Genomic DNA, 13,532 nt, shown 5'->3' with positions numbered 1-13,532 from the left:
AAGGGATCTTCTTACATTGATTTATAAAATGGTAAAAGGGAAATTAACAGTTATATTCAAGATATTATGTTAATTTAATAATGCTACGTTTAAATGTTGCTGATACGTCCATATTATATGCTTCAGAATCTATCAAAACATACAAAAAAGTTTTGTCTTTGAAAGTTACATATTAATTCCTATGTATTACCAATGAGATCATGCTGGATATTTACATATTTCCCATTACATTAATAAACGTATTAACACTGATTATATTGAGATAGTTGCCAGAATCCTACAGAATCCTGATATATATTTTTAACTATAAAGTAATAAAGTTGCCTATCAAATAAGACATTTAATTTCAAATTTTATCCATTAAATACTTATCTAATAAATCCGTGGACTCAAGTGACAAGAGCACATGGCTCAACATAACAAAACACCCATGTGCATCACAAGACAGGACAGACATGTGACAGATAGTGGACTATAGCAGAATAAAAACTTACAAATGGTTATAAAATTTGTATTATCATTGTGATTTTTATATGTAAGCAGTATTAATATGAGGTATGAGCTTGCTAATGTCTCATTCAGTCTTGGCTGATTGAAATTGATTGAACACTGTCCAAAGACATGAATATGTATCACTGCAGCTGTCACAACTGATCCAGTTTGTGACGGCACAAATCACAGAAATGCAATGTTACAGAAGTACAGATAATGTCAACATGAAATGTAATAATGTACATTTTTATAAATACATTTGTAATTATTGTTTCCAGTCTTAATGTTTATGATTATATAAAGCATAAATTGATAAATAGTTAAGTTAACAAATTAGAAATTGTGTCCATATATTTTGCTCCTCTGAAGCAAGTTTCCTGAGGAGTCAAAAAATCCTCCATATTAACATCATATTAACTGATAAAAGATAAAGATAACTTCCTCATATATGATCAGATGATTTTTAATTTTTCAAGAGAAGAAAAAGAAACAGCATTTTAGAAGAGAAACGACATGGTAACATCCATCCACCTTTGTCATATGTAGGATAGTGGGTAGACATCGACAGTTAAATTATACAGGATTTTTCAAATTCCCAAACCATTTTTTGTTATATTTAACTCTTTAATTAAATATTATCATTAGATATCAGTAACCTACAAGGTATTACAGAAATACATTTGTGATGTGCATTAATTTCCAACAGCTCAGTATATATATATATATATATATATATATATATATATATATATATATATATATATATATATATATATATATATATATATATGCATAAACCCTTGACCTAATAGGACTACAAATTTATGATAATTTGAAACGTAAAAAAAAAAAACTAGAAACAAAAATAAATATGTAAGTACATAACTTTTCCAGAAAATATTCACTATTAGCTATACAGCATTATTCCATTATATTTAATGGTTGCACTTTATATTACAGTACATGTACTTACAGTGTAGTTACCTAAGAAAGTACTGGTATAAAGTATCTACATGGGTTTTGGTAAGTTTAGGGGTAGGTTCAGGTTAATACCTAGTTATTTTCTAGTTTTTGTAATAACTTAAATAGGAAGTATGTACATGGGAAGCATGGCAATATGTGCAGGTTCAGCAATCATGTACACTCAACACTTATTCCTATTTAGTTTCAGTTGGTTTATTTATATCAAAGATGCTTGTTTGTTGTACCAGTTCAGCCAGACGAGAAACATAGTGATGAAACTCACTGAGAGAAAGATAAGATACATCCCAAAAAGCAAGCGGTCAATGACTGCACCCAAATGTACCCACTCATCTACGCTCTCATCAGTTTTAAAATGTTTATCGACCTGCAGACGGATGGATAGTAACTCATGGCTTATCTTCCTCAGTTCCTGAAGAGTAGGATTTGTGTTATGGGCCGCTTCTCTCAGAGGGGTGTCAACTACAGGATCCCAGCATTTAGTCTCAGTTCGGCGCTCTACAGATACAAGAGAAGTTGTTGAAATATTTTATACATAATTTGAATACTCTTATGGCTCGTTTACAGTGAGCAGTATTATCTTTGCACTAATTGTAAATAGTTGTTAGATGCTATTTATAATTAGAGCAAATAGTGGCACATAGCTTACTATTTGCACCCTAAGTGCATTGTTGTACATTATAAAACAACATGCAATTATAACAACATATTCAGTGTATATATTTATTAAAATCCTAAATGGATGTCGTCTTATTGGGACAGTACTTGTCCTTGCCCCTAAAGCCCTCTGTTCACCTACCCCTATCCATACCCTTAAAGGTTAATTATTATGCTAAATTCACTTTTACATGGTATTTGAGCATAAATGTGTTGGGAATGTGTACACAATCATCTTATAATGGTAAAAAAATGTTGTTTTTACTTTTTAATTTTCCTATAAATCAATAATAGTATCTCAAAATTAGTCAATCACATTTTTGCCCAATGTGACTTCACAATGTTACATGCCGCGCCCACGACGGGACACAGTCCGCCATGTTTATCTCCTCGCTAGAGCAGCTCGTGGAAACACAAGCATGTAAATCATGTAGCTGAGACAATCTTAGAACAGGAGAGTCACAAAGGCGCATCACAGAACAGAGAAAGGCGAGCATTTGTGCTTATAAAACTTCAACTTTTTCATTTATTTTTGAAATGACCAATCGTTTCGCTAAATAAGACCCCTATTCATCGTCTGATGTCGTTTAATGTACATTTGCAGTTTTGTTAATAGTTTTCTATCTTGAATAGCTACAGCTGGTATGAATGGCAGTTGAACAATATGTAAGGTAGTGTTGGAAATTAATCCAGTTATTGTAACCTTAGAGTAGCCTAGGTCAGACAGGCCTAGCAAAAATAAGTATCAGGCCTTGAAATAGGCTGGAAAAGTCAAAGTAACTGTAGAGTAGCCTTATACATATTTGCATTTAATTAAGTTCTACCATTTAATCATGTAAAGTTAGTTCTATGTTTAATTGCAATTGTCCAAACTGTGGCCCTCAGTTTACTTTGCCAAAGTAACTGTAGCCCTCAGACTTCAACTTTGGTCCACCCCTGATCTAATGTATGTTTGCATCGAAAATTATGGAAACGGAGCACAGTGGAATGCAAAAACGCGTTCTGTGGAAATGGTCTCATGCTGTTTCTTCTGTTTTGTTGTTGTCTGGAGTATCAGAGGCATTAGATGTAAAGGCTCCGCCGTCTTCTGAAAAGGGAAAGGGAGCAGCAGATAATTTTCATTTAAAGTTACACACGTGAAAACATCGCAGTTACGGATGTAACCCTCGTTTCCTGAGTAGGGAAAGGAGACGTTATGCCGTGATGACGAATGGCGTTCGCTTCTTTGCTGAGGAGCCAAGACTGAACTCGGCTGTTCCAGTGGTACAGCCGAAGTGGTAGGGAGATGTAACGTCTCTGTTCTCTACTCAGGGAAGGAGGGTTACATCTGTAACCGAGACGTTCCCTTTCGTAGTCAATACGAGTTATGTCGTGACGACGGATGGGGTTCCCAGTCCAATCACGCCACCTCGGCTCTCTTTCAGTGCACTGCTTAAGGTGTACTGGACAGAGCAGTGCCAAGACTAGGTCTGCTTCCTCCAGGGGCAGTGCTTGCAGGTTCACCAGCTGATCTAGAAAGGGAGTGTTGGGAACCTTGGGCACATATCCAGGCCAGGGTCTCAGGATTCCAGGCATCTACAGAAAATGCATGCAGGTCCCCTACCCTCTTAATGGAGGCCAATGCAACCAGGAGCACTGTCTTAATCGACAGGAACTTAAAACTCCACTGATTTCAGAGGCTTAAAGGGAGCCCTATGCAGGGCAGTTAGAACCACTGAGAGGTCCAAAGAGGGAGCTCCTTTCAGGAACCTGATGATCATGTGCTGCTTTCCCATAGACTTACCTTCAACTGCGTCATGATGTGCAGCGACAGCAGCAGCATTCACTTTCAGGGAGGAGAGAGACAGTCTTCGCTCCAACCCATCTTGCAGGAAGGAAGGCACAACTCTGATTGGGCATTTTCTGGGGTCTTCTCGGTGAGAAGGGCACCATGAAGAGGTTCCACTTCCACGTGTAGGCATGTCTAGTGGACGACACTCTAGCGGAAGTGATGGTAGCAACCCCCTCTGGTGGTACGGTACTCAAACCTACCTCCTCCCGTCCAGGATCCACACATGGGGGTTCCAGAGATCGGGACAAGGGTGCCATAGGGTGCCCCGTCCCTGACAAGGAGGGATTCCTTCCTCAGAGGGATTGGCCAGGGAGGTGCTGTCGCAAGGAGTTCTAGTTTGGAGAACCAGGCCCGGCTGGACCAATAAGGTGTTGCGAGTTGCACATTCTGAGTTGGAGCAATGTGACCTGCTCCTCGTCCTCCCTGATCTTGCACAGGGTCTGTGCAAGAAGGCTCGCTGGGGGAAACGCATCCTTGTGGAGGTCGCAAAACAGGTCGCAATGGGACGAGTCGTGGGAGGCAAACAGGTCTACCTGTGCATCCCCGAACTGATCCCAAAATCAGCTGAACTGTCTAGGGATGGAGTCACTATTCTCCAGGAAGCTGCTGAGATGTGAAAAATCGTCAGCTGCACAATGGCTCGAAGTGACCTCAGATGCTTCTGACTCCATAAGAGGAGGTGGCGAGCGAGTTGCAACAAATGACGAGAGCATAGATGACCTTGACGGAAGATGTACGCCACTGTTGCGGTATTGTCTGATCGGATTAGTATGTGCTGGTTCTTGAGCAATGCATGGAAGCGGTGCAGAGCGAGACGTACTTCCAGCATCTCAAGGCAATCAACATGCCAAAAGGCACTGGGGTCCATACCGAGATAAGAGATCCTCTGCACAGGGCAAATTTTGCTCATTTCCCAGTTGACCTTAAGGCCCAGAAATAGGTGCCAGAGCACTAGGTCTCTGTTTTCGCAAACCTGGTCTAGAGAGTGAGTTAGCATCAGCCAGTCGTCGAGATAGTTCAGGATGCAAACCTTGTGTTCCTGAGTGGCACAGGGGCTGCCTCGACGACCTTCGTGTAGGCGTGAGGAGACCACTGCAGCTGCCGTTGTGATCATGCCACTGCAGATGCTGTTAGAAGCTCCGGTTGCTACAGTGTTCTTATACTCGCATTTAGGACTGACTTTTTAACGCTATTTTGAGCATAAGAAACACCATTTTGAGTTTGATGGTGATTTTAAATATGTTATTTAAATGCGTGTTCAGCAAGCAGTTTTTGAGATTTCAGGATTCCGCCATTCAGATAGATAGAACTTGGTCTTGTATTCCTGAAACAGCTGTCCGGAAGCTTTGCAAATATGGCCAGAGTGAAAAGAAATTCCGCTTCATTTTCACAATTTTCACTTAATGTAGACACCTCTCTGAGTTGAAATGCGATGGTAAAAGGGAGAAGAATGAGTTCAGTAAAAAGTGAATTTGCGTCGGTCACCTTACTCTCCGGACCCCTGATCCTGTTTTCAGATGGGTCTCTTGTGTAATTTTGTGAGGCTCAATCAGACAATGGTGGACAGAGTTACTGTAAATAGCACTCCGGAATACACTCCGGAAACTATTTACGCTTGTTGAACATAATTGTTACATAGCTAACTGAATACTTGATTCTGATTGGCCAATCGTGGCATTCATGGCAATGCTGATCAGGCTGCTTATTTTTTATAGAAACACTTCTTTGTTGTAGTATTACATTTTTCAAATCTAGGATAATATATATTCAGCGATTCATTATCGCAAAGTATAATAGGTGAATCAGGACCCCAATAGGAGTGAAAATATTGCATAGACTTGCATTGTAAGACTCACCTTCAAGATCATAGTTTTGGTCACTGGATTTCTTGCTTAAAAAAACAAGTTTAGCAAGGTAGTTGAGGAAAAGCACCTTGACCCATCGAGGTAACGGTCCATAGTTACTGGAGCCACACTGAATATTTATGATAAGAATTGTCTCCAGAAGACTGGCCACCATCAGTGCCAAGCAGAGAGAGAAAAATGCATCTGGAAAGACATGGTTGGCAAGAGAGGAAAAAGGTGATTTAAAACTGTCACAACTAGCAGTCACTCTGAAGAGTGACAAGACATTTTTGTCACTTAACATTGTATTGTTCTTTCAGTGCAGCCAGAATAAGTACTTGACTCTTTTACTTTTACATGCCTAGTTATGAAAAGTGTAACGCTACAATAAAAAGTTCCTATACAAACTTATGAGAGGTAAGGTGTTTCCTGTGACGGGCAGCAGGTCATTCATTAGCAGCAGGAACACAGTGTAACCCAAGATGAGGGTCATTTTGAAGGAAGATCGATCCACATTCTGAGTTGGTAGAAGAAAGCTGAATAGATCTACAGTAATGAGGAAACAGCTGGGAATCAAGAGGTTCACCACGTATAGCGTTGCCCGACGCCTGAGGACAATCTAATGAAGGACAAAATTAATTTAAACAATTTAATTTATAATGCAGATTCATTCAATTAAAATACTAACAAAGGCTAATCTGACATCTTAAGCCAACACACTGATATCATACTTTGGTTACACTTTACATTAAGGTGATGTAGTTACATTGCACCTACTCAAGTGCTGATTAATATTAATTAACTACATGTACTTACTATAGAGTTACGGTTAGGGTTAGTTACATCTTTTACTGTTATTAATATCGTAAGTGAATGTAGTAAAGTGTAACTAGGTCACCTTAAAATAAAGTGTTACCCCTATTTAAGCTTATTATTATCATTATTCTACGGAGCCCCCCTAGTCCCACTTTGGCCAAAAAAAATAATTATAACTATCTCGTGGCCTCAAGATAGTAACTCGTGGCCTCAAGATAGTAACTTGTGGCCTCAAGATAGTAACTCGTGGCCTCAAGATAGTAACTTGTGGCCTCAAGATAGTAATTCATGTCCTCAAGATAGTAACTCGTGGCCTCAAGATAGTAACTCGTGGCCTCAAGATACTATCTCGTGGCCTCAACATACTAACTCTATCTTGAGGCCACGAGTTACTATCTTGAGGCCACGAGATAGTATCTTGAGGCCACGAGATAGTATCTTGAGGCCACGAGTTACTATCTTGAAGCCACGAGTTACTATCTTGAGGCCACGATTTACTATCTTTAGGCCACAAGCTACTATTTTGAGGCCACGAGTTACTATCTTGAGGCCACGAGTTAGTATCTTGAGGCCATGTGTTACTATCTTGAGGCCACAAGATAGTTATAATTAATTTTTTTTTTTGCCAAAGTGGGACTAAGGGGGCTCCGTATTATTCAACTTCAGAGAGCAAATGCCATGAGAGTATGTTGGTTTTGATTAACTTTATTTTCTTGTATATAGCTAAGTTTTTTATTTGATTTTAATTGTGATAGAATTGTAATACATAGTAAGTAAGTGTGTCCCGTGAGATATTCATTTCCTGGGGAGGAATGTCATGTTTTTGAGCAAGCATTTCGACCAGCTCCCACTCTCCTTTAGTTGTCATCACTCCAAGAGAATATTCTAATGATTCATCCACCGGTCTACCAATGGACAACCGAACATCCAGCACTGCAGAGGCGACCAAACAAATGAGAGTTAATGGAGTCACACAAAGGTAGTAGTTACTGTAAAAGTGATAATTTACTCATTAGTCAAGCCAATTTACTGGTGTGTTGGTATGAATTAAAGGTAAATGAACAGTTCTGAATATCGAATGGAAAGGTGTAGATGTTCAGGTTACAGGAACTGATGACATGAACTGGAAGATCATCCACTACCATACCAGTATTGTCGATGTAGAGGTAATATGTGTCTGGGACTTTATTTTCATCAATGCTTCAAAGTAAAAAGAGGTTTATGTTAGGGATGGATGTTACATTCTTTTTATTATCCATTCAAAGCTTTAATAAAAGAATTAAAAATAAAATTCAAATCAGTCTCAAGCCACAAAAAATCTAGCACCCAGAGGGCTGAAAACATTTTATTAGATGTGTGATAATGACTGCAGCATTATATGCAATATATTCAAGGATAATGGTCAGATAATCACAGAATTCAGAAATACAGATACTTCTGAACTCACAATTCATTGATGACAATATCAGGCCTCCACAGTTGTTTTCTTGGAAGTGAGATTTTGTCTGTTCCACATTCAACAGGATCCCAGCTCAAGCCTTCAATATTCCAATTCTTCAAAACACAAAGTCAAATGCAAGTATTAAAACCCCTTAACTGTCACCGTCCCGCTACCACGACGCCTAAGTTTACTTCACTATTACAATTAAATCCTAATCTAATTATGACAAACTATATATCGTTGGAAAGGTCTAAGATTAATAGATATTTTAGCACTGCTTTTTTGTTACAAATTATGTAGGAACAGTAATAGATGAATTAATAACAAGGGTGCACCTCAAAAAATCTACATCATGACAGGAGTTCTGACCTTTGTCACAAAAAGTTGACGCGCACACTTTTAATAATTTAAAGTTTGCTAGAAGTTCATAATAAATAAGTGTGAAGTCCGCATATTTTATAGCAATTAGCCTTTTAATCCTTCCCAAGTGTATAATATGCACGCACCCCACACCACTAATCCTACCCAAGGGTATAATACACACGTACCCCACACTACTAATCCCACCCAAGCGTATAATATGCACGCACCCCACACTGCTAATCCTACCCAAGCGTGTAATACGCATGTACCCCACACTACTAATCCTACCCAAGCGTATAATACGCACGTACGCCACACTACTAATCCTACCCAAGCGTGTAATACGCACGTACCCCACACCACTAATCCTACCCACGGGTATAATACGCACGTACCCCACACTACTAATCCTACCCAAGCGTATAATACGCACGTACCCCACACCACTAATCCTACCCACGGGTATAATACGCACGTACCCCACACTACTAATCCTACCCAAGCGTATAATGCGCACGTACCCCACACCACTAATCCTATCCAAGCGTATAATACGCACGTACCCCACACCACTAATCCTACCCAAGCGTATAATACGCACGTACCCCACACCACTAATCCTACCCAAGGGTATAATACGCACGTACCCCACACCACTAATCCTACCCAAGCGTATAATACGCACGTACCCCACACCTCTAATCCTACCCAATCCAATCCACACAACTCATGAATTTCACAATAAATACAACGATAATTAGTCATCAGATGTCATGTCCGTAATTTATAAAAAAAATATCTGGCACTAATTAGATTTCCAACAGATTAATTTAAATAAATTAATTACATTTTAAAGTCAATAAAGTAAACCAGACTTGTTAAAAGAGGCCAATAAAACTTACCAAATTCAACCAGAGGAATGTGTTAAGTTTCTGTGCTTTTTCATCCTGAAAGAAAAAAAAAATACGATTTTTTTTCATGATTACCAATAAGCAATTGCTATTCATAAACAGGGATGTGTTTCCTGAAAGCATCGTTAGCCAACTATGGTCGCAAGTTCTGTTGTTATCAGCATAGTTCAATGAGTCGATGTTTACCAAGAACATAGTTTCAACGAACATTCACAAGCAGCATCGCAAAGTTGTGTGGTTGGAACGACAGCTCTCGAGCTGTGATTAGAAGCAGAGTTTCTTGCTTACATGATATGTGGCCTCCAAAAATCATCACCTTGAGCCAAATAAGCAAGCTGACATTCAGAACAATCTTTAGCTTTTATTTAGAATACACACAAATGTCATTTACATCTTTTAGTTTGTCAAGAGATTCAAATCACGTTTTTTGAAGATTGCACGTGTGCGGGTGTGCTCTATTTATTCAGGTGCCATGTCTGTAATTCATAGCATAGCATCTAGCATTAATTCAATCTCAAAGCGATTCGTTAAAATAAGCTATTAACTAACATTAATAAAGCTTTAAATACTACAAACTCTGAAAAATATTTTTTTAACCTATTGTTTTATTATAGACCCTGTGCAGATGTGTTTGGAGTGCTGGAAATTTCCATATCACAACAACGCAGCTAGCATCTTGTCTGCAAATCGTAGAGCACAGTTTCTAATGTAATGAATAGTGAATTTGTATGGCCATAATTGAGAATGGCTGGAATCATCACAACTTACCACATCTAAAATTCCATACAGCGTGAAGCTCACACTGATGTTTGTGGGAGTTTTCAAGTTAAAAACTGGCCTAATCTCAGTTTTGTCAAAGATGTTTTTCTTCAGGGCTCTTAGGAGAGCTTCTGCGGTGGGTTCGGAGCAGTTAATAGTCCCTGCGGAGTTTATTAGTAGAGCTGGAAGAATAAAATTGCAAATGAAATATTACAAGGCTTGTCAGTTGTATGGTCAAGTTCTGTTTAAAGGGAACCCCACACATGACATACAGGAGGAAAAAACATTGTGGCCACAAATTACCGAATCTGTTCCCACGACTTACTAATTGTCACCATAATTCGACAACGAGACCCTGAAGTCCTTGTTCTGGATCGTGGCGATTGTTGTCCTGGAGAGCGTCCGTCCCTGATCCAGAACCCAGCCAGATACAGAGCCGAAGTTACCACCTTCGACTTTGGAGAATGCACGAGCGACCCCACAGACATCGAGGGACCACTTGCCGTGCAAGTGAGCCAGACCCCGAGGACCAAGGAACAGAGTTCACCATCCCGCCAGAAGTAGAGCCCCCCGAGTGAGTCTGACCAGGGGTGTGAGCCTGTGACATTAACGGACGAGGGAACGTGAACCAAGAACAGGCTGATAAATTTCCGGAACTGTCGACTCCCACCTTTACCCACCTAGTATTTGAACATTTATCGGCGTTTAAGGAGAACAAAATTACCGAAATGGACTGTAATATGCATATATTTGACTTGTGTGGAAGTTACCCTACTCACCATTGTTATGTCCAGTCTCCTGTCACTTCCATCACCCCAGAGCTCAGCGAGTCCTTCAGCCCCGGCGTTACTGGCAGTTTACTGTCCTGCTATGTCCCTGAAGATGCCAGGACACCGAGCAGCAGGTCGAGCAACCATCAGCAGCGCCGGTAGTTGACGATCCTGCGTCTCCGCCTACAACCTCAGACACCCCGTTTCTTCTCAGTGCGTTGACCTGTCGGCTCTGCCCTGGCTCCTCAGACCTTTGGCTCCTCCAGGATCCCTTGTCCATGTAACTCCACTGGGTACCCTCGTCCCACTGGCTCCCCCTTGGTCGTTACTCTGCCTACTTTCGGATCTTCTTGCAGCATCTTCAGCGTCACCAAGTGTCGCCCATGTCCTCGGGTTCTCTGACTCCACATGTGATGCTCGTCGCCGCCTGGGTCTCTTTCAACAGCGATGTCTCTCGGCTCCTGCAGTCGTCCGTCTGCGCCTGTGCATCCATCGGCTTTGTCTCCCCCAGCTCCCCAAACTGTCATCAGCCATTACACCACCTTGGCTCTTCCCTCCCTCGACTCCGCCGTGGACTGTCGGCTCTGGGTCTGTGCCATCAGGCTGCTCCTTTTTGTATTTTTTTTTTTCGCCTTTGTCGCCATTGGCTTTTGGCTTGCTTAGTTGGGGACATTTAATTTAATATTCAACAATATTATTGATCTGCCTGCATTGACACCATTATATGAGAACTGAATTGACCTGGGGTGCGTTTCCCGAACTATGGTCGCAAGTTGGTCGCAATTTCCATTGAACTCTATTGATCATATTGGTCATTCATCATATTGGTTTCTTTGTCTTTGTTTTCCCACCACGATATCACTCACCGTGGACATATATTTATCACAGCTGTTCGTCACTGCCTCATCACCACCATGTATTTAGGTTCCCCCTTTTAATTCAGATGTTGTTGGTTATTGATTGTGCATAGCACTTCTACTCGCATGTTGGCTGTTTGTGCGAAATATTATTTTATATAATCCTCGTCTTCATCTTCTATGGAACCTAGTGTTACACCATGTCAGCACGCTTTACTAACTCGTTCCCTCGTTTTAAGTAAATTGTGCGCACAATATAATAATTAATTCCCTCAATTTACTAAATCATGGCCACGTTGTAATAATTTGTTCCCTTGTTTTTAGTTCAATCAAATGTAGGGAACGAAGTAGTTCAACGTGGCTATTATTTACTAAAACGAGGAAACAAATTAATAAATTGTGGGAACTAATTCTTAATTTGAGAGAATTAATTATTTTGTCTATATGTCATGTGCGGGGCTTTGTATTATTAAACAATTTAAAATATCTGTAACATTATTATTACAAATAAAATTTAAGGGGGTTACCCTTTATTTTAAAGTGTCACTGTTACAGTGTAATTAATATTTAAGTACTGAATAATAATAATTAACTACATGTACTTGCTATAGGATCAGGGTTAGGGGTTGGTTTAGGGTTAGTTGCATGTAATTATGCATGATGTATAGTTATTACAATAACTACATGTAACACCTGTAACAAGGACACTGTAAAATAAAGTGTTGCCCGAAAGAGTCATGAGTCAAATTACAATATACTACTGTAATACATACACACAAAAGATTGTTAGTTGTTGATTGTTGGTTTTACATAGTCTATGAACTTGTATTACTGAAAATTAATTTTCTTCTTACACAACATGATGAGACCGCAGATAATGAGCTGTAACTGTAGAGGGCTGGCTGTGAATCCAGCAGCCTGTAATGATATTCACAGACACGACAATGAACACTTTAATAAACCCGTAAATCACTACAACAACCCTAAACAATGCTGTAAACTTTACCTGACATCTTTGCATTACTGGTTCATGAGTCTTACCTGTGATCTTGCCATCAGCTGAAGAATGAGAAGGCAGATTACAGAAAGAATGTTATAAAATATATTTAAGCGTTTACCTCACAGTTCATGATCACTGCGAGGATTGAAATGGACCATCAGACAAAACTATATACTGCAAAAAAGATTTGGTTAGGTAAACTTAAACCAACATAGACTTAGTTTTTAATCCCATGATACAAAAGTAACAACATGCAAAGCACAATATGTGTGATGTAAACCCCACAGTAAAAAAATATTGTGGTTTGGTTTCTGTGGTTGCACGCTTTTTTACATTGGCCTACAAGGTTGGCAACGAATTTGTATAGTCAGTAAATAGTAAAGATTAAGACTTTGTAAAGAATATTAGTCCATTAATAAAGAGCAAAATTCATCAGTGATGAATATATCATCTTAATTTTGCTGCAGTAACAGGTGTGGCTCCACTAAGTAAGTGCCAAACAACACAATCAACACACCAACCTGGATAATACCTATTTATACATATAAGTATGTACTATTATATATGTAAATACATATTTATAGAGTTGTATATACAGTACTGCAAGTCTGTGCGTATGCCTTCTGCTTAACATTTAAATGTATATTACTTTTTTAAAAGTCCACATACTTAAGTCTTTCTCTCTATTCTATTGTGTTATATGTAGGCCTATACAAGTACCTAAAGCACATTCTGATTTCTCTAATTTGTACTAAATGATTTGTGGCCTATATGGGATGCATGGCACGACACTGATGTTTAGACGTCTTG

The 13,532-nt window shown here is 39.5% G+C and overlaps 1 protein-coding gene across 1 annotated transcript; it reads right to left on the bottom strand.

Moving 5' to 3' along the window:
• Nucleotides 1-1,672: 1,672 nt before the first annotated feature.
• On the bottom strand, nucleotides 1,673-12,778 carry LOC148995844 (5-hydroxytryptamine receptor 3A-like). Its single transcript, XM_089132202.1, has 10 exons — nucleotides 12,764-12,778; nucleotides 12,577-12,640; nucleotides 10,105-10,277; nucleotides 9,328-9,372; nucleotides 8,069-8,175; nucleotides 7,652-7,821; nucleotides 7,388-7,554; nucleotides 6,214-6,424; nucleotides 5,818-6,009; nucleotides 1,673-1,971 (listed from the first exon to the last, which is right to left on the bottom strand). Exons 1-10 carry the CDS (start codon nucleotides 12,776-12,778, stop codon nucleotides 1,673-1,675), a joined length of 1,443 nt encoding a protein of 480 aa, XP_088988328.1.
• Between the last annotated feature and the right edge of the window lie 754 nt (nucleotides 12,779-13,532).

This window comes from Pimephales promelas, chromosome 2, assembly GCF_988280905.1.
Source record: "Pimephales promelas chromosome 2, fPimPro1.hap1.1, whole genome shotgun sequence".
In the NCBI taxonomy this organism is placed as follows: Eukaryota; Metazoa; Chordata; class Actinopteri; order Cypriniformes; family Leuciscidae; genus Pimephales; species Pimephales promelas.
The sequence above is the reverse complement of the archived record's forward strand: the minus strand, read 5'-3'. Positions and strand labels throughout refer to the sequence as shown.